Below are 21,880 nucleotides of genomic sequence, written 5' to 3'. Positions count from 1 at the left end.
TCGCTGACTTTTCTATAATCCGGTTGCAGCCTGTAGAAGTGCTGTCTGTCACCATGAGAGAACACCGCGACAGGAAATAAAGTAATTAACACAAAAGGTCAGTTTTAACTCTTGAATTGAAAATAAGGTTTGCCTAAAACTAAATGTATTCAAAGGAAATAAATTTGGCCTACTTACACTTTGGTGACTCGAAGTAATTCTTAGAATACGGTTTTTTTTTCTGTTTTTAAAATATTTCTATACATTATTAATCTTCATTATTTTTTTTAATGTAATTGTTATTTAGGGCACACATGCACACACATCCTGGCTGGACTCAAGCCAGAGACATTGCTGACAGCAAAACCACCAGTGTGATTAATAATATCAAGTGTATGTGCTCCACTTAGTGTAAATAGTTTCAGGACCCCGCAACGTTGTAAACTGGCAACAGAGCCATCCTTAACAGTATTGATTACACCTGTGCATTTCCTACCCTGACCAGTCAATACAGAATGACTGCTGGGAAATTATGATGCATTACAAGGTACGAAAGATAATACGCAAATATAACATGTCAATGATATAAACAAATGAATGTTGAGGATCGTTCTTGGTGAGTTAACATTGTTTTTGATTATTTAAGTAGTGGTCAGAATAACAGAAAACACTTGTTATGGATGTGTAGCGCCTATAAAAACACAAGTTAAGACAACAGGAGTGAGCGAGAGGGAAAATTATGGATTTTGTGTTACTTTGGAAAAAAGGAATGTCGTAAAGGGATATTCCAATGTAGCTTCTGTTTTGCCTGATCAATACCTTTGCCAATGATAAGCTTCCATTTTTTGATTATACTGGTGGAATATCTTCTAAATGAGGTCTTAAAAATAAAGCCAGACACCCCCTTTTCATCCCCCTCCCTTCCCGGGGACTTGGTTGTCATCTGGCAATAGTCATCTTTTGTTTATTTCATACAGCAGTCACAATTTCCATATACAGTAACTGTGACTCCACCGTGCCTTTTAAGGGATTACATCTTCATTGTTTATCCATTGCAGGCCTTTCAGGTACTGTCCTTCTACTCACACAGAACAGCTGAACACTTCTAAATAGGGTGATGGTATTGCAGGTCAGATTTTTAGACACTGCAACTACTGTACATGGGAGACAGACAGCATGCGCACTGAACTGTCCAAGGTGTTTAACCCGGAGCAGCGCATACTCCGGGTTAAACACCTTGGACAGTTCAGTGCGCAAAATCAGTGCACAGGTATTTAAATGTCTGACAAATTGAATACCGGGTAGTCGGGTCTCAATTAAACGCCCGGTGCAGGTGTATATTTTGATAAATAACCACCGGTTCCAAATAAATGTTGAGTCTAATTTTTTTTTTTTTAAACAACTTGAAATTCAAATTTGTCTTAAAATATGCAGAGGAAAAATCGGGAAAAGCAGCCACTAGACATCGACCAGAAGAGAGTGAAAGATTGGCGAAAAAAATAAAACGGTGCTTCAGTGTCTGTCCGAGGAGGACAGCAACAGGACCAGGCTGCCTGGTGGAGGAAGGAAGGAGAGGAGCCTGAGATAAAGCTGTTGCAGGAGAGTGGTGAGTTGTGTTCACTTCACAATAGAAATTTGTGCTCTATTTGTGCTGTTGCTGAAGTTCAGTGCTGTTCCGAGCATTATTTATGGCTTTTTGATGGCGGTTTCATCTTGGAGGCATATACTGCAGTGTATTGTTATCGTGCAGTCTTTTTCCGAGGTTGCTGAAACTACATAAGCTAGCAGTCTGCAAACTTGATCTCTCGAGGGGGGATTCTTACTCAATGTCACGGTGTGTTAAACCATGGATTAAACTTACACCCGAACATCCCTTTAATGGCCACTTTAAACAGCAGGAATCATTTCAGCAAGCAAACATCTGTGTATTGTTTTATGACAGACTTGATACATAGTGAGTTAACATTTAAATTTTATTATGGTGCATAAAATTGCTTTTCCTTTTTTATTTCAGAAAAGAACAACAGATCAAAAAATAAAGAGCAGTAAGACACAGCAACAGGAAAGCTAATGTCTTAACAAATAAACATTTTACACCTGTGTTGATTTCAACATGACACTTTATTTAGTAGAATGAATGCACAGTCTCATACATACAGTATAGGGCGGGCCTAAAGTCTTATTTCATAGGCCTGGCTATAAAGAGGGGAGGGATAGAGAAAACAGCTGCACTTAAATATCAAAAAAAAAGAAGAAGAAGTAGAAGAATCAAATATTGACACGTCACACTGCTGAATGAAATTAAATTTAACACACATTACCGATTCCTGCACTGATGAGAAAGAGCTACAGTAGATAGCTACAAAATGTTATAGGTTCATAAATATAATATAGTTTGAATAAATTTGCCTCAGAGCTAAATTTATATCATTTACTTTAAACTTACAGAGTACATTATATGAAAAATACATTTACGACCCCCAGTGCACAGCAGTTTGGTCTTTGATTTCAGGTTTTAACCAGCTGTAAGGAGCTGCATGAAGCTGGATACTGAGAGGATGTGAACACATCAGACAGCAGAAGAAACCAGGTAACATTCGGTGTGTGCTACAGTTTGTAACAGAGTAGAAAACAACACCACGAGTGACAAACGTAAAGAAGTACATTCAAATGAGTCCCAACATGGCCAATGGAAAAATACTTAAAAATATGTTGACTTCTGTTTACAATAAGACAAATACTTTCAGCCTCCTTGAGGATTTTAATCTTCTGATTTTTCTGAACACTGCAGCTGCTAAGACTCCGATTACAAATATATCATCGTCACACATAACTACTCTGATCTTTAAAAAATGTGAAGTGTTAATTTATTTTTTTTATTTTTTGAAACGACACAAACAAGCACATGAAATGAGTTGAAATCACTACAAATACAAAAATCAGCCAGCATGAATTCTCATTAACAAATTTACTGGCATGAGACCTGCTCACACCATCATTCAAAACTGCAGCAGCCCTATTCTGTTCAAACCACCAACCTCACTTTTTACAACCAATTAAATAGTGCTCACTTGGGGGTGGAATGAGTCGGGGAGGTTATTCTGATTAAATACTCATGTCGTTAGTTGAAAAAATTACGTTGTTAGCACGGGAATAAAATATCAGCTTGAAACTCATCAGTACAATCCACGCTATATACAGACTCAAACAGACCTTCAGAAGATGTTGATAAAACTCGCTTTCCTCAACTTTCCCCAATTACAAACCCTGTCAAAAGCTTCATATTGCCTCTCATCTCTCTTGGAGACAATTTCATAGGGAATTAAGGCTTAAGATGTTCATAAAGTGCTCCATATGACTCTCAAATCCTCCGCAACCAACTGCAGAATAAATCGTCTCGATATGAGTAAATATTTGTCATACAGACGAGCTACTGCCACACAGTAGGTCTCACAACAGCCCTCAGGTTTTGTCCTAAAACTGATCTAATTACTCTGTGAAGGTCAGCACAGAGAAAAGCTACATTTATCGGCCAGCACCGAGCTGAATCTAGAAAACAAACGGAAAAAAATCACAATATGTATGACATCATTCCAAATACCCTAATTTAGTGACATCGTAAACTGCTCTCACTATTCGATTAGACTACGCTCACAAGGCTTGCTGCTAACATTTCAGATCAATAGAAAGCACTTTTAAAGTTTTCTAACCAAGGTTTATATTAAAACTTTTAGGCACTCCCGTCCGCTACACCCGCACGCTACAGTTCATGGCCCCTTTCGTTTATCAAACGTGAAAAATACAAATGGCTTTGAAATCAATGGCAGATGGAGACCGAAGCATGTTTTTTTGCGTTTTATATAGTTTCACAAACACACATTCACCGGCATGTATTAATAATACTTTTTCAAATGATGTGAGCTCATATAACATCTTCGTACATCACACGATTAATGAGCAATAAATTAACTCTGTAATATAACTGTTATTTATATCTCAGAAGATACAAAATAGTGATTTAGAGTTGAATATATTCTGTAAAAAAGTATATCTCGGGAGATTTTTCGGGGTTACTAGGAAGGATTTTACTGGTTTGATATATGAAGTACAGCATGACCATATTGTTATTAGTGAATTCTGGTACGCATCCACATGGGATCACTGGGTTTGAAGTTCATATACTGGTGGGATTAGTTATAACGGGGGGGGGAACTTGCCAAGGCTTTTTCACACTGTACAGCTACAGTTTGTCATTTATTCCAGTCTCTTTCTGCTGAGGTTGCCGTGTTTTGCTTTGCTGTTGAGGTCACATTGTATCAACTTATCTGTGTGAGTCTGAGTGTGTGTGTGTGTGTGCGTGTGTGTGTGTGTGCGTGCATCTATGTTCTGCTGCTTCAGACTAGCGTGCCTGGGTCTGCACTGGGTTCCTTTGGGGTCGCTTCTTGCATCTGTGGATGAGGAGTCTCCTGGTAGAGAGAGAACTCCATCGACCTGTCGGGGAGGAAAGACAAATCAATACAGTGATTCACAAACCAGAGGCAGGAAGAGGAGGGTGAAACCACAGTGAGGATGCATATTCGTGATTTATAAAGTATGGTTCATGGCTACATAGAGAGACTAGAAGGGATGTCTTTGACAGTTTATGTGTAACTACTGTATGTAGCAGACCACTTCAAGGAAAATTTGTGAGAAAACTTGAGTGTTCTTTTATCAGGAGACATCCGAGTGGCTGGATGTTGGCATGAGGCGGACAGCAGCAGGAAATGCTGACCTCACAAAATACAAAGACAAACGAAAATAAAACAGCCAGGATTGTAAAAGTCGGAGGATGATCGATGGACTGGAGGGGGAACAGAGTGAGAGTAATAGCACCATCCTCTGCCGGAGGACTAGCTGCCAGGCTTCCAGTGACAAGGATATTTAAAGGTGCAATATGTAAGAATTTTAGTTTGAAACATTAAACATTTTCTTACCAACATAATCAACAGAACATGAAGACATAACAGTTCTGGCTTAACGGTAAAGATGTCTAAGTATTGAGTTGCAGAGATATTTACGGACGTAGCAGGCTAACAAGCCAGCCCCATGCCTGAAAACCTCGATCCAAACCCCAAGTTGACTGGTGTAAACAGCAACACTCCCCAGGTAGTCTGGCTGCAGTTAGCAGTTATGCTGGTGACATGCCACCCTTATTTGTTGGCAGTATGAATTCAACAGGTTGCCAGTTCTTACATATTGCACCTTTAAGTTTACTCAAACAGGAGAAAGTTGAGTGAGTATTTAAGCAGCAGGTCGGTCTGTTTGTGCCTCAAAATAAACCACAGTTTCACTGTAGATGGTAGTGAAGGAACAGCATATTGCCCCTTTAGGCAAATCTCAGTGGTAAATACTGACCGAGTGATTGTGTTTACATGCATATTGTTATTTGTAGTTAATTAAATATATTCATATATACCTGCTAAAACATACAAAGTGGCCCTTGAAATCAGATAACATATCACAAAGTTTATGATGTTTCCTACTCAAGACATATACATATAAAAGACACAAAAATACTGACCTTCCATGCAGCGGGTGACCATGGAAGCTGGCTGACTGGGGTATCGAAGACCTGTGGAGGTTGGCTGTTTCACCTTGCACAGACTGGGCCTGGTGCACCAGCGGATGGGGGTGTGAGAGGCGAGAGATCCCCGCCTCGTGGCTCTTGGAGGCAGCAGGAGGATAGCCGAGGGCATTCCTCAGGTACCAGTCCCTCAGTCCCTCCAGAGCCAGGGCTTTATGCAAGCTTCGTGTCGAGTCCTCTGGGGTCGGGAGAGAGAACTGTGGGGGTCTGCGGCTGAAGGAGGGGCCAGACAGCTCGGTCTGGTAGGGGAGCAGGTTGGGGATGGAGGATGTGGTGGTGCCAGAGGCAGGAAGGGGTGACTCGTACGCTGACAGCAGGATGCCATCCTGGGAATGTTGCTGCAAAGGAATAAAGGGTCCACAAGATTTGGTTCTGGTGACTTTGACCCTGCGCAGCTCAGCCTGGGACCCTCGGAGGACCATGGGGCTATAAGGAGGTGCAGCGCTGGGGAGATGCACCTGGGAATGTGAAAAGCCGTTGGCATGGGGAGGCGCCGCTGCAGTAGAGGAGCGAGGAGAGGGCCCGTCCTGCCAGATCCTGCCTGTGGACTGGTACAGGTGGTGCTGCACCTGCATCCTCTGCTGTTTTCCCCAGATATAGTCCATCAGTAGCTCATTGTAGCCGCCACCAGCCCCTCTGCCACCCATGGACAGACGCAGTTTGGCTTGTTCCACAGAGCTATCCACGTGTCTCTCAGGGCTGCCCAGGTGAATGTGTCGCAGCTTGCCATCAGTCAGTGTCTCAGAGCTCTTGTAGGGCCCTCCTCGGGGGGGCATCCCGTTTCTGGGAGCAGGATCGTCCGGAAGGCTCGATCTATCTAGCAGCGCCTCAGAGCTGTTACTGCGCCTGGCCCGGGAGCTGTAAGGGCAGCTTCTCCGGTCTGAGGAGGAGCCCTCCTGGGCCAGTGGAATCATGTAGGGAACATCCAGACTGCCAGACCACTGCTTCAACCCATTACCACCTGACGCATCCGACCTGAAGCAGAGATAAGCACAACAACAAATTACATTAGGAGAGGACTCGGAGCAACTGTGGATAAAGAAAAGCGAGTGAAAGCAATTTTAATCAAAACCGTGTAACAGCATTTCACAGAAAATCACTTAAGACGGGACACAATTTTTATGCTCAAAGAGCAAACGACGAGCTCAAGCCCTTGCTGGTAGCTAAATTTGACACTAATCGTGGTAACAACCCTGACTCTGTGTCTGCATTCAACTAAGTCATTAAGCCAATTCCCTGCACACAGTTATCACAGTGGGAGGGAGCTGTGGCTTTGATTCATCAGACGGAAGCAGCTCTGTATCACAGGTTACCTGACGTGAACGCTGATTGGAGCAGTTCGGGCCAAGAGAGGAGTGGCTGGAACACTTCTGCCTTCAACGTTAGATGCACTTCTTGGTAAAGAGTGAGTTGGGCTGTGAGACGCAACACGAGAAGACATGGGTGCATTAAACATTTGCTAAACTCACACTAGCTTTTGTCTTCAGTGAGAAAAGGCACGATAAGTTTTCATTCCTGGGTCAAATGACTCTGCAGTTCAGGTTGTTCGTGGGTATTTATCAGCTCCAGCACTGATTGGCAGTGACAAACACGACACTTAGGTGGACTCACTCATTTCTGCCCCTTTTCCGGTGTGACGTTATGATGCAAATAACAGTTCTGAATATCGCAGCATGAATGGCTTTCTGTCTATCTCCATTCAAGCAGCACTCATACTTTTACAGTTTAGTCTGTGTTGAGTTTGAAAGAGTGTACTTGTGACATTGAACCAAAACAAAAAAAAAACAAAAAAAAAAAAACAGAAAGGCAAACTCGTCTACTGGTAATTGGTGGGCGTGAATCTGCTATTTTTAGGGGGATTACAATGATTAATAATTTTGGTGTTAAAAGCAGACTGCACAGCTTGCAGTACAGGGTCACTTTAAGAGAAGCACCTGACAGAGCTTGTGACAGAGTTGCGGCGTGTCCTCATCTCGTAGTAAATCTCGACCGGAGACAGCTTCCTGCTGATCCTGTGGTCAGGGCTGCCCACGGTGAGCCGGGGCTGAGACAGAGAGCGCTGGTCAGCGGCCACGCTGGGAGAAGACTCTTTTGGGAGAAAAGAACAACAAAGAAATTACCTTTTAATGAAGCCCTCTCACAGATGACAAATAAACTGATCACGTCCATTAAAAACACAACAGGCCAAGCGTGCTATTTCGGGTTTACAACTGAGATGTAACTGCATATTTGAATTCAGTGTCTAAACACCAGAAGTGCAAATGAGTCTCCCACCCGCTAAGTGTGAATGATGTATTTTGAATGTGATGCAAATACGTTGAGCTAATTCTGCTGCCTGCCTACTACTGCGCCAGCTAAGCTCATCATGAATATGGAGCTGCAGCAGCACATCCACCAGAGACACAGACAGTTGTTGAAAGACAAGTTTGTATTCGGTTGACTCACCATTGTCATGGGATGTTGAATCTGACATGGAGCTTGTACTCTCTGACATGACAGTGTCCTCTGAAAGAAAACAAAGCGTTCACAGGTCACAGATGATGACACATGGATTTAGACACATCTGCTGACACAAGTGCCAAGCTAAGTGTGTTTTAAACAGGCAAAGGATGTTATTAACAACGTAGATATGCTTGTTTTTTGAAGTGGGTGTGTGGGTGAGGTGTCTGGATGCTTTGAAAGCATACCTGTGTGACACCCTCGATGAACTGTCCTCTTGCTATTTGGGACATTTCGGTCCGATTCTGAGTGTCTGTACAGAGCACCGGTGAAGATGGCTTTCATCTGCTTTCTCTGGGCAGCCTCATCCTGACACCAGAGACAGCCAGCAGTGTTAGTACACAAGTACACACAGAGGTACAGCTGCTGCGTAAACACTATTGATATTCAAGGTGTTGACTTACCTCTGCCTTGCTGTTGGGCGCCAGGCCAGCTCTGCGCTGCACCACTGGGGGTTTCTCTCCCGTCTCTAGGGGGAAAGCACGTGGCAACTTCCCGGTCAGCTCCTGCAGAGGACATTCATTAGCCCCCAGTAAACTAAAATCCATCTCCTCACTGGCCTGTAAGCTCCAAACTGTTGTATAAAATGATAGCACTTACAAGATTACTTTAAGTCTTAAAAAAAAAACCCTACCCTTTAAATAGTTGAACTGCACTGAAAAAATATGTGCAAGAAATACTATTTCTAGCATAATTTTGTGCTAAAACAGAAATAGAACAACATGTAAAGATGCGCAGATATTCACACTTTTTAATTAGCTACACTGAAAACAAATTAGACAACTTGTGAATCCTAGAATAGAACAGAGGGAGTCACTATACACCAAGGTGAAAACATGTTTAAACAGCTCTTAATGGAAAGCTGAGGCAGCTGTGACTTCGTAAAGACATGTGGACAAGCTGATGACGATGACGATGTGCAGTGTGGTGGCCGACGAAAGGGAGTAAAACATTCCAATGATATATCGGCTGATATACACACATTTTTTTTCAGTGATCCTGAAAATGTGGTCCTGTAACACTTGTGACAAAGGTATGTAAATATATGTAATGGAGGCAGGATATTTTATAGTTGAACAATAAACTTTGTCCCCCCAAAAAATTTACCTCACACTTAACTAAAATCACACCAACCATCGGTTTCCGCACCGAAATCCAAAACATTGTTGGCCAATATCGACAACAGATATGCCAATATCACTATATATAATGTATAATAACAGCTGATAATATAGGTCAATTGATGTCTCTGTCGGGCTCTGAAGATCATCAAGGTGCCCCTAAGATCTGAGATTCAAATGTACAGAATATTAAAAGATGCTTTTATTCGTAATGCGCTGTGCTATCTGCAGTAACAAACTGCAGTTGTCTGGGGGTAATCTGGGGTGAGTATGGAGTGAGATGATGCACCAGAAGCCTTGTACGCTGTGAAAGTGAAGTGAGAGCTACTCACTGCTTCCTGCAAACAGACTTGTTTGAGTTCCCCCACTCTGGAGTTGAGGAGAGCCTCCAGGGCCTGCTTCCTCTCTTGCAGAGCTGCAATCCTCTCAGCCTGCAGCTTGCTGTCCTGGCAGCCTTGAACATCTACAAAGCACAGCACATGAAACAACTCTTTAGAAGACTTAAGAAGACTTAACACAATTTTAAATTTTTATTGTCAGCACATCCCACAAAAAGACCACCAATGAGTTGATCCTACTGTCAAGTAATGGCTCTGTGTCTAAAATGATATGCATGTATATCTCATTCTTCTGCTCCATACAGCTCCTGGACTTTGCTTCATTACAGTCTACACTGACACTGTGCTTCATTTTGAGTCAGGAACATACAAACTGACCTGCTGCTTAAATACTCACTTACTCAACTTTCTCCTGTTTGAGTAAACTTAAAGGTGCAATCTGTAAGAACTGGCTACCTGCTGGATTCATACTGCAAACAAATAAAGGCAGCATGTCACCAGTGAAACTGCTAACTGTCACTGAGGATGTCAGACACAGGGCTAGCCAGTAAGCATGCTACTTCAGTATATACCTTTGCAACACTATACATACATGTCTTTGGTATAACATCAAAGCTGTTATGTCTTCACTGTCTGTTGATAATTTTGGTCAGTTTTTGAATCTAAAATTCTTACATATGGCACCTTTAACAAAGAGCCAAAATGTCAGACGTTTTAAAGCAATTGGAAAAAAAAAAAAAACTGTTTTTGTTTTTATCAGCAAGGAACCACATAAGAGCCACGGTCAGGGAAGGGAAGTAATAAAGTTTGGATTAATGGGTGAACACCTTAATGGTTGTCTGGGAAGGGATTTTTTTCGGCTATCACCAAAATATAATAATCTAAAAAATAGCAAACAAAATACAGACTTCTTCTTAAACAGCACGAGACTGAAGACTGAATGCAGATGTGATGCATTCAAACCAAGACTTGTCACTATTCAAAAATGCAGTGTTTTGGCTTGAGCTGCTTCACACTGCATGCTTTTTTTGTCCGTTCCTCGGTGCTCTGATAAGATTATCCGACAGCTGCGGTGACAGCATGTCAACAAATGGCCTTCACACATACAGCTGTTTTTTCAGCTGGTTGTTCCCTTGAGAAAAAACACTTTTGTTTTCCTTCTGTTGAACTGTGAGGAAAAACACAAGCTGATAGATTTGCCAGGCTGTTTCAGGCTTGTCGGGACACGAATGTGTCCGTCTTCACAGTGTGAGAAGTCGTCGTTACTCACCAGGAGCCCCCAAACCCATGGATGTGATCAGATGTCCTTTGACCTCCATGTGATGGAACTCTGGGGACTTTACAACTCACGCTCCCAGCCGCGCCCTCACCTGAAGAAAAGCAAACTGAGAATTAACTGCTGCCGAGACGCAGCAACTAAATGTGTACAGATTTGGACGTTTTCCTCTCGCTGACCTCGCAGTATCAGCCATGTGTTTTCTTGAGGCGGAGAGTCAATGGTTGCATTTCTGGCAAGTCAGCAGTTGATAAGCATCAGTCTCTCCTAGATCAGATTACAGCAGGTACCATGAGGGGGAGCCACTGCACCTCTGTTCAGGTGTCTATAGCTGAACCCTTGAGAAGGATAAAAAAACAACAAAAAAAACCTGTTAGTAATAGAAGTTAAAAAGAAGGGAATAGTGGATCAACATTTTTATTTTCTTGTGACATAGACATGAATTGTCAGAGAGTCAACGTGGTGGAAGTCGATCTGTCTAACAGCATGTGGTAAAGATAATTATCAGATAACTAAAAGCACACACACACAAAAAAAACATTTGACAATATATGAAGCCGTACTTAAAAACATTTCAGATGCATTTAGTTGCAGCTAAAAATCAAAAGTCTGCGCAAAACTTAAGTTGCTCCTCCAGGCATTCTGAAAATGACTTACGGTCTAAAATTAGCTCTCAGATACAATTAGCAACCAATTAATTTGCAAAGAGAAGGAAGAGCGAGACAGAAAAAGTAACATTAATAATGTATGGACAGACACAGAGAGGGAGAAATCTAATCCCTGTGTGTTTTATGTCTCAGTGGCTGCACAAGAGAGGGAGCCAGAGGGGATCGAGCCAGGAGCAAAGTGATGGAATAAATAACACAGGCGGGGAATAAAAGCAGTGTTCAGATGAGGTTTCTCTTTGCAGCAGTCATAAATATGCAGGTTTACATGAAATTCACTTTTCATGGAATTACTTTTACCGTACTTTATAGCTTCTACATATCAGATCATCTGGGAGAGAGAAGAAGATTAAACGGTTACTCCCTAAAATTGAACAAGTGGACGTTTTTTTTTAAAAAATGACAAGAAATGCTGCCTTCACTTGTCTGTAGCAAGTGAGCAACCTCTCTGGTGTGCACTTCTCCCCACATAATGGAGGTTCATTACAAACAAAAGCCTCGTCCCTAATACCCAGCAGAGACTTGACATCCAAAAATAGCGATAGCGTTTTCTGCCAAAAGCCTCTCATTCAACGCCGCTCACAAATCGCTGCCATAAACAAGCATCTTGCCAGTCGAGTAAATCATAAAATGACTCCATTCAACCCACAAATCTAGACGGAAGGCCTCAAGGGCTGAATCAAAATTACCCATCCAAAGACTGCGTCTGCCAGCATCACATCTTTCAAAAAGGAAACATTTATCTATCAGTTACTGAAGCGGCTGTGTCAAGGCTCTGAACACAGCTGGCCAGCTTTTCTTTTTTTTTTTGTGCTTTTTAGGTCAGAAAGACACAGCTCTGTTTTCCTTCCTCAAACAACATAGAGAATGGGGCCTCGTTTGTGCGAGGGCATACTTGAAATACTTGTACCAAGTTTGCTCCTGTGCAGGAACTCAACCAGGAGGAGCTGCTGTTTGCTCCTGTACGTGTGAAAACCCCCGGCATGCTTGACCTCCCACTGACAGACAAGTAGGAGCCTTTCACACAAACAAGAGGCAGAGTAACGACCGCCGCCCGGACAAAAGCTCATCACATGGACCTCGTTAAACACAAGCGAGTCTGTGATAATCAGATTTTGAGTTGATCTAATATGCCGAGGAGGACTTTCACCTGGGAATGTACAAGGCAGTGTCACGTCTGGCCTCTGCTGAACAGCGAGGCCGAGCAGTAAACCCTCTGGGAGAAGCAGTCGAGAGGAGACGGACAGAGACATTTGGTATTCATCTGGATGGTCGCTGGGCAGCTGAACACGGGAGCCAAAAGGCTGCCAAGCCTCTCACGACTGGCTTTGTTCAGCAAACAAAACATTTGCTTGAGAAAGTGGTGCTTTACTTTCCACCCACTAACATGTGTCCTTTATCTCTCTATAAAACTAACAATCCTTTGACTGTAGTGCCGTGGGTTCACTAATGTTTCATTTATGCTCCAACAAAATAGTGATGTAACCTTTCGAAATAGAAACAAAGGGTTCCTCCTCTTACAAATGTAATGTTAATGTATCACCAATACAACCAACCTTTGTTTTCTCCAAAACCTAAGGGGCTTTACTGCTACAGCTTTCCTCTGTCTAGTTATGACCATGAGCTATTAGCTCTGAAGGAGAGTTTTGTGTTTTGTCATCATGCTGATAATACATTAGTTAGAAATACACCATAAAAGACTGTTTCAAAGATGATGAATAAGAAAAATCACTGTATTTATCATGTTAACATTTCACCCATCAGGTGAAGCCCTGCTTACATGGGCCATGCATTCACACAAATGGGCAAATCGGATGAAGCCCCAGCTAGCCGTTAGCAACCGTCAGATGCTGGTGCCCACTGTGAGATCAGCTAGCATGATGGCTGGAAGGAGAAAAGGGGCTAATATGGGCACTTAAACTTGCAGCAGTCAACTTTTTGGCTGTGGCTTATCATTGTTAAGTACATACTGAGTGCAAAGTTGAATGACTGTAAATAAATGGCCGCATCCCAAAATAGACTGATTCTCTCCAAGTCTCGCTTTCACTATGCTATCCGGTCAGCTCCTGGGCTGGATTTGTCCCAGAGCCTCTCCCAACCAAAACAGGAAGAGGCATTGTTTCCCCCAGATGCTATCCCCAGGTAACGCTGGAACAACTGGAATAGCTGTGGAAACTCTACACTGCAAAAGAAAAAGAACCCTGCTGAAAAAGGAGGCAAAGAAGGAGAAATAGGAGAGTGATTCATATGTTGATATGTGTTTCCCATGAACAGCAGAACATCGCTCCAGGGCCAACTTATTAATACAACCGGATGTTTACTCTGCCGTTTCACAGCACTGAAATCAAGATTTCTGGGTCAATTTATGATTCTTACAGTTGTTTTTTTTCCTTCAGACAGAATCCAGGCTGCTAGCTATATGACAGCAGCCCCAACAGTTACACCACAGGGATATGCTTGTTTCTTTTTACACTTTAAATATTTGTTGTTTTTTTTTTTTAATTTAATCACAGGTCATATTACCGTCTCACTGCTGACCAGCGTTACAGCACATTTTCCTCATAGCGTCCAGGCCAATAATAGCTAGTAAATACTGCAGCGTAACTTGATTAGTTTCCTAACTTAATAACTCTCTGATTTCTATTTCCGTTTGGGGCAACACAAACCTGTGGCGTCTAGACGCCACTGTCTGACTTCCCAGCATCGACGCACATCAGCCCTCCACATAAACAGTAATTTTATCACTCCAACACACACGACTACTGCGTCGTGACGGCTCCTTCTGTCATGCGTTCGGTGAGTGCCACCGGCATCGACTGACGTGTGAGAAATAACATGACGCTGCACAAAACATGACAGCGGATGCGCTCCACGCTGTGTTTTTGCATTTACCATCATCCCTTAATTGCTCTGTTGTTCAGCAAAGGCTGCACAACAGGTTACACATAAGGCTTACTCTCCATCTCACCAAGGCTTTCACATTTTGCTTCTTGTAACACTCTTGTTAATTCTGTGTGTGACAGATTTCCAACAACAGCTGTTGCTGTTTGTTTGCAGCGAACAGAAGATGAATTCAGTTGCAAGCCAGCAGCAACACTTAACAGCTCAGTTTACATCTAAACTGAAAGGGGAAAAGAGAACTGACATGAAGAAAAAATATAACAGAAAAAAAAAGGAAACGGCACAATTTCTGACATGAGACGTGAGCAGAAACAGCACAGTAGACGGTACTTAATACCAACTGCGCTCCCCGACACACACACTCAGAAAAACACACGCACTTGAAGGCTCCCCAGGGCTACTTCAAGTATCCCTTAAAGACGAGGGTGAATCAATCAACTGCTACAAGTCACCCTCTAACCACTACTGAGCCTGACAAATAACACACCTGAGAGGATCAGTGGTCTCACCGGCTCAAGTCGGGGTGCTAACTGCTTTTAAACATCTGGTGTACAGATGTGTGCAGGGGTACAGGTAGCACAACACGAGACCGCCTCACATTCCAGAGAGAAGCCTGCAGGAGAGAGACGGCGGGACAATGAAGAATCAGATAAAGCGAGTCGGAGCTGAGAGCAGCATCAAAGGAGGGATCAGAGGAGAAATGAGCACGGGAGATACGCAACGCGCCCACCAAACACATGTTGACTTAGCATGTGTGAGGCGGGGGGTGGGGTGGGGGGGCTCTGGGTGGTGATGATGGTGTAGATAGCGCTGTGGGAGCCATGTTGATTAAAACATGAGCCGTGCGATGAGAGTGAGCCGTCCCTGTGCAGCGCGCATCACACGAATGCAAATCAGCGAGAGGGTTTAATATTCAAGTTCGACGGGCTAAACGCCGAAAGCCTGTAAGGTAGATCCAATCCCACCATGTCCACGCTGCTCTCTCTCTCAGGCTTAGGAGTCATCCATATTAGATCGCAAACATTCGCAGCGAAGCTAAATTACTATGGGCAACAATTTTTACATCAAGCTTTCTCATCCCTTGATAAACACGGTGCCTCCCAGCTCTCAGAGGGATTCACTCTGTCTGCCGTCAGCTTTTATCTGGCCCCAGAGTCCCAGGAACAGGCCACCGTTGTCGACAGCATTTATATAACAGATATATTCATCACTTTACAGTGCAGCTCGCCTTAAATACGAACAGCTGATTCTTGTGTTGCACAAACTGCGTGTCAGTCTCTTTCAACAGGCGGCACAGAGCAGCTGAGATGTCAGAGAGCAGCTGAAATATCACCTCCTGCTCTCTGCAGACAGGTGAGGCCGGCAGCCCGCATGTTGACTGCTGGTGTTGACACAGCTGCTGCTGTTGTGAACTTACACATGGTAACCAGGGCAGGGTTATAACTCTACAGCCGGCCCCGACAGAGACAGGCGAAGCTCCGGAACCTGTTTTCGGAGGAGTCAGAACTAGGCCAGTGGTGTTGCAGAGTGTGTGGGTTTGGACAAAGCTGGAACGTTGCGAGGTCGGCTCTCGGGATGACTTCAGAGGCGTGCCACGGCAAAGCTTCTGATGTTTTATTCTTGATGCGTCTGACCTCCGAACCCTGCTCTGTTCATTTGTAAGAGAACGATAATGTGACCTTTATCTGAGCGCTCTTCCTGCCATCCGGCATCAAACTCCAGGGATGTTCCACCCCGATCAGTGAGGTGAAGTGATGAGAAAAGGGAGACGCAACTCAGTTTTCTGTTTGGAACAGAGATCAGCTGACACGCAGATGATTCAGTGCAGAGGATTTACTGAGCTACCTTCATCTGACCAACCCCGACCAAAGGAGGGCTCATGGAAGGTCAGGCGACCCTGCTCCCCAACCCCCTCACGCCAATATGATCTCTTCTTGTGCTCTGTATATCCATGAAATACTGATTTACAACACGCTTATCGGCATACAGCAGGGCAGCTTAGCTCAGGCGGACCAATCGTGGGGCTCAGCGGTCCTCCTCCCCAGCCTTGACGCTCACCTTTGCACGTTTGACACAACCACCGCGGGTGAAACAGAGCAATCTTGGTGATTGCTATCCACCTGGATTCGGCTAAGCTGAGGCGGGGGGAGTAATAAAGAAAGGAATGTGGTTCGAACGTCCGAGGGGATTATTCCTATGCATTTCCCCTTTGCTCCGTAACACCTGGAGGGATTTCTGTACAGTATGTATTCCCGCTGTCGTTTTTATGCCTCAGTGCGGCCGTAATCTGCCGTGTTTGGTTTCTGACGTGCGGCCACAGGCAGTCACTTCATTACTGCACATGTACAACAGCCTGGTCCGATTCTTCTCTGCTCTCCGTTCTTGACGACAAAGGAAATGTGGGTGAATTCCCTTATCCGTAGCCGTGCTGCTCTGGTACACTTTCCACACTTGATAAGGTCTGGGACTTGATTCCCCGAGCTCACACACACACACACACACACACACAGAACTACCCACGACTATGGACGAAGCCAAAAGCGTATTTTCATTTTGAACCCATGCAAATGGTACAGGCAAAGAGGCCTTGCTGAAAGGTCCAGGATCCAGATCAGGGTAAGATCATAAACCTGCATGCTTGTCAGTCGACTACTGCTGAACCAGATGCTATCATCATGTCAGTCCATGTCTTGGGGGCATCATAAAAGGAGCAGTGTCACCTTGATGCAACAGCATGGCTAAAGTATCCCATTGTGTTTGCACCAATCTGGGTCATGGTCCAATTCCACGGCGTTTGATTGAATTGTAACACTCAAAGCGGCGTGAAAACAACGGGGAGTTGCTTCATAGAGAAGGCGAGCGCCGTGTTACCAATTTGGACGCTCGCGGGGAACAGAGAGGGGAGAAAACAAACACCAACACGCGTCGAAATCCCCCCTGAGCAAGACAAAACAGAGCACGAACGGCCTCCAGGCTTCCCCTGCAATAAAACAACCCCACCAGACCCTCTTTGCAAAACGGCCCGATGTGTCCAAGAACCTCAAAAGCTCCGGCAAATACAAGAACACCCCAACCCCCCCGCCCCCCCCAAAAAATAGGAGCGATCAGCACTTTGGAGAATGCTTGGCAGCAAAGTGGAAAATCCCCCTCTGAAAACAGAGAGGTGTTTCCCAGATACACCAAACGGTGGGCTCACAGTGAATCACCCCTGAAGGCACTGACTGACCCCCCCCCCCCCCACACACACACACACACACACATGCGGATGAGTGTGTTTCAGATCCAGACAGAGATCCTTGTTCAGGAATCTGTTAATAATGGGGCTTAACACTGTTGCATGAGAACGGGCAGGATTTATATGCGAGGACAGTGAAATCATTAGGGGCCCAGCGGACAGCGCTGCGCCTGTCCCGCTCCACAACAATGCAGCAGGGAGAAGTTGTGCGTTCCCAAGAAGCCCTTTTCTTATTCACCTCCTTTCTCATTTAAATCTGCCTGTTTGCATCCACCGCGTCCGTGGCTGCTGGAAACACCGGAGGTGCCTCCATCAGCGCTGCTCTGTTTACAGGCTGCAGAGAGAGAGAGAGAGAGCCCCGCAACACACGCACTAAGCGAGAGCTCTCAGGTCCTCCGGCGCTTTGCGTTTCATGTACAGGCGTGTTGCTCAGCCCGGCGTGGAGCAGCATAATGTGCTCCCGCATCGAGCCCCGGCTTCTGAGGCTGCAACAACAGCCGTCCCGCATCTGCATAATCGGTGCAGGGCGCCTGGTAACGAAGCACACCGGGCTAATTCATGGAGACATATCGCAGGTGTGTCGCTCTCTCTGACACGGTGACAACCCTGGAGGTTGTTTTTTTTTTTTTTGTGCGTGAAGGTAAACGCACGTCCGAACGAGAGATAACACGGCGGATCACGTCTCGCAGTCTCCTACGTATAGGCCGAGCATTCATGACAGAGAACACAGGTTATGTTGTCGGCTGCTCATTAAAAACGCCCAGTCAGGATGAAGAAGGACATCTTGGAGCTGAATCCCCCCCCTCTTACCAGAGAGCATGACCGATGCCTTCGGAGGTCTCCGCGGTCCTCTGTAGCGAAACCGAGCCGAGGAGAGTCATTCCTGCTCGGAGGGTTGGTGGTGGTGGTGGTGTGTGTTTGCGGGGGGTCACGGTGTAAAATCCTCCCCTTGAAGAAAAGCTTCGGTTAATTCAACGTGCTCCAATTCGTGATGCGCGAGAAGAAGAAGAAAAAAAAAAAAACCGGTCGCCCCTCGTTCACGGCAGCTCTCGTGTCCCCGATTGTAATTCACCAGCAGCGTCGCGACCTCCGCCGTGTCGGAGCCTCTGCGCATCTGAGCTCAGCAGACCTGCTCCGAGAGAGACAGGAAAGCTTTCCCGTCTGCGCCGGATGAAAACCCTCCGTTTCTCACGGCCGACCGAGCCGACACTGTCACAGCCAGCAGCGTTGCCCCTCCCAGATGTTACATGCCTTCAATGTGTCGGTCCTGTGACAAGCAGGTATGGTCATCTAGTTAGAGCTCCGGGATTCTCAGCAGTTGTTGCGCCGGGACGCGTTCAGGGACGCTCAGTGGCGAAGAAGGGGAGAGAGCACATTAGCTGGAACTGGTGCGCGGTGCTCATGTGGTCCTCCTGATCGGTCCTTACCCAGTTATTCTGAGAGGAAGACTTTATTTAGATATTTGTTTTCAGGTGCAAGCGCAAAACTTTATTGCTGTCCAGTCATGAACAGCAGAAACCCTCATGTGTTTATGAAAACAAAAGCCGAGATATCAAAACCAACACAGTGAAAATTAGACAGCATGCTAATGCTAATTCAGATTACCAAAAGACAATTAAATACATTCAATGTTAAACAGGTAAGTGAAGAAGAATTTCTAGTGGAATTTTAAAATTTCTATTTTAAAATCTACAAAGTACTGTTTAACAGCTGCCTCTCACCCATGACTATGTTGCCTTTATTGTCTACTGACATTTTAAAATGCTTTAAGGTTGGATTTGAGGCTTTCCTTCAATTAAAGCATGGCTGCCCAAACTGAGGATGTAACATTAAAATCTCTGTTGGAGGCAGAGCCCCATTCATTCATATAAATGCTGCTCCTGTTATTTGATCATTAAAAAAGAATAAAAAATATTTCAGAATTTTTTTCCCCCTAGAATTTGGCAACTACGTTACCCACAATGCAATTTAGCAATATTACACAGCCTCTTCTAGATACATAAAAGGCTCGATAACTTTGTCACTTATGCAGGAGTACTCCGCAAGACCTGTTCACACACTTTAATGTGTGAAATGTGTGAAAGTGGAGTTACGCTTTAAGGAAACAACCTATATCAGTGAGTCTCAACAAAACAATGCAAGAGGTGTTTGCTTTTGACCGTGACCATTAAGTTTTAGTTTGGCGCTCCAAGGGCAACAGTTTGCACAGCCCTGGTTTACTGAAACACAAGCATACCAAATGTTTACATGCCTACATAACAAGCTCGGCTACTGTTAATGAAATAAACTAGTTTCTGCGGGCATCAGAGATGCTTCACTTCAAACAGAGACATTAGTGGACCACAGATCAAAAACTCTTGTGCAATATAAAATATAGCTTTGGCTTAATTTAAAGGCACTAGCTGTGGTTCCCACAGAAACAATGCTTCATAATAAAACCAATAAGTCAGCCAACATGTAAACCACAGCCAGTGAAACAGTATCAGGCTCAGTTTACTGTTGTCTCATCACATCATGCAGCCAGACTAACAGGGATTAAATAGCTCCACATAAACATGAAGTAGCAGATAATACGAATGGCTGTCACTGAATATAAATTATTGGCCTTTCACTTCTTCTTTCTGTGTCAGCTCACACCTCACTCTTCTCAGGATGTGTGACAGGTGAGTCCATCAGTTAGATTTAATCAATATTAAAGGCAAGTCAGCGATAAGTTGTTTTTGCACACTGCATTCAGAAAAACACAGGAAATGCAGAAAACCTTTGTTTCACTTCTGTAAATGTTTTAATTCAAAGATTTTAATAACAATATATTTTTAAAGAATAATAAAATGGATCCCAAACATTTCAACATCTGCACATTTACTTGAGGAAATCAAAATAACAAAATAAATCTGATACATGTTAATGCAAAAATGCTCACATTGTTAAAGGTATTCATTTACTCCATAAATATCCCAATGAAGAGGCGGACGGGAGAAAAAATCAATTATACAACTTCCAATAGTCATTCAAAAGGCTTGAAATACAACAATAAATACCAGGTAAAATGCGAGGGTGTGGTTTAACACACTTTGTGTTGACCTAACAAAGTTCACCACCTATACCAGTTTCATTTGTGGACCTTATTTGACTCTACAAGCATACAAAAGAGTACATACTCTGATCTCAGTATTGTTACATTTCACCATATTTCCGGGGTCGAATCTGCCAAAACCAGCATTAATCCTCTAAAGTACAAAACCATCTCCCACAGCCAGAAATGATGCTGAATGATGAACAGATTCTGATCTATTCCTTGGGCGTCTACTAAGAATGCTATTGTCTAGGAGAGGAACATTTGCTAAGCATTGTTAAAAGATCGATTTAATTAAACTTTTTACACATTTGTTAATTGTAAAATGTTCATTTGTTGTTAAATGTAACAAGAGAACAGCTTTACTGCATTGCAATTAAAGTGCTTTAAAAAAAAAAAAGCATCCCACGCATCTGAATGCTATTTTTAAAACACTAGGTCTGAGTGGATGTTATCTGCAAGAAAGATCAAACTGATTTAAATTAGTGCACTTATATGACACAATCTTAACGACTGCATAACTCCTGTCGAGTCAATAATAAACGGAGGAACTTATTCTTGCTATAAATCTCAGAGAGATCTGATGTCCAGACAATAGCACTGCTCTTATTAAACCCATTTGACGAAAGAACATTTTTAACTTGATTTCTGTGTCCCACATGTCTTCTGGCAATCACAACCTCAAATGCCTCGAGGTTTTAATAGCAGCGTTGCCTCTCTGACATGAGGCTGCAACTGTTGAAGGAACAGTTGTTGCCTCAACACTGTCTGCCATGAGCCATGGAGCCATACGGGTCATCAAGACTGACCTTTGAGTTCCACGAACCTGAAGATGATCTAGTATCCTACTCAACTGGGGCTGTTCAGTAACACAGGTGATCTCTAGTCAGCGCTGTATGACTCATTCAGTTGTTTGTATCTGTAGAGATTTGTTTCCCCCCCTTTGCTCTTTATGTTTTTTGCCTTATTTTAAAAGTACACTGATCTGTCTAATGAGCTCAGAGTATTTGTAGGTTTCACAGTCTCCTTCTCCAATTTTTTTAACTGCACATACTGCTTATTTTGAGGTTTAGACATTATGTTAGTGTCAGTATTCTACAAACAAAAATCTCAAGCTTTAATAAAGCACCATAATTGTTGCAAAATTAAAATGAGTGAACATAAAAA

General features: G+C 43.7%; 1 protein-coding gene across 1 annotated transcript; it reads right to left on the bottom strand.

Moving 5' to 3' along the window:
- Positions 1–2,081: 2,081 nt before the first annotated feature.
- ccdc120 (coiled-coil domain containing 120) lies at positions 2,082–19,387 on the bottom strand. The gene is made up of 11 exons (XM_037102318.1): positions 18,448–19,387; positions 11,016–11,174; positions 10,831–10,930; positions 9,555–9,685; positions 8,506–8,607; positions 8,290–8,410; positions 8,048–8,107; positions 7,537–7,690; positions 6,916–7,017; positions 5,540–6,577; positions 2,082–4,470 (listed from the first exon to the last, which is right to left on the bottom strand). Exons 3-11 carry the CDS (start codon positions 10,877–10,879, stop codon positions 4,374–4,376), a joined length of 1,854 nt encoding a protein of 617 aa, XP_036958213.1. The 5' UTR covers positions 10,880–10,930; positions 11,016–11,174; positions 18,448–19,387; the 3' UTR covers positions 2,082–4,373.
- Between the last annotated feature and the right edge of the window lie 2,493 nt (positions 19,388–21,880).

Source organism: Acanthopagrus latus, chromosome 6, assembly GCF_904848185.1.
Source record: "Acanthopagrus latus isolate v.2019 chromosome 6, fAcaLat1.1, whole genome shotgun sequence".
NCBI lineage: Eukaryota > Metazoa > Chordata > Actinopteri > Spariformes > Sparidae > Acanthopagrus > Acanthopagrus latus.
The sequence above is the reverse complement of the archived record's forward strand: the minus strand, read 5'-3'. Positions and strand labels throughout refer to the sequence as shown.

Coding starts and splice junctions, on each gene's coding strand:
- ccdc120 (XM_037102318.1), bottom strand. CDS start 10,879: ATGGAGGTCAAAGGACATCTGATCACATCCATGGGTTTGGGGGCTCCT. Junction 9,686..10,830: donor CATGGGTTTGGGGGCTCCTG/GTGAGTAACGAC, acceptor TGTGCTTTGTAG/ATGTTCAAGGCTGCCAGGAC. Junction 4,471..5,539: donor GGTCACCCGCTGCATGGAAG/GTCAGTATTTTT, acceptor CCTCCCCGACAG/GTCGATGGAGTTCTCTCTCT.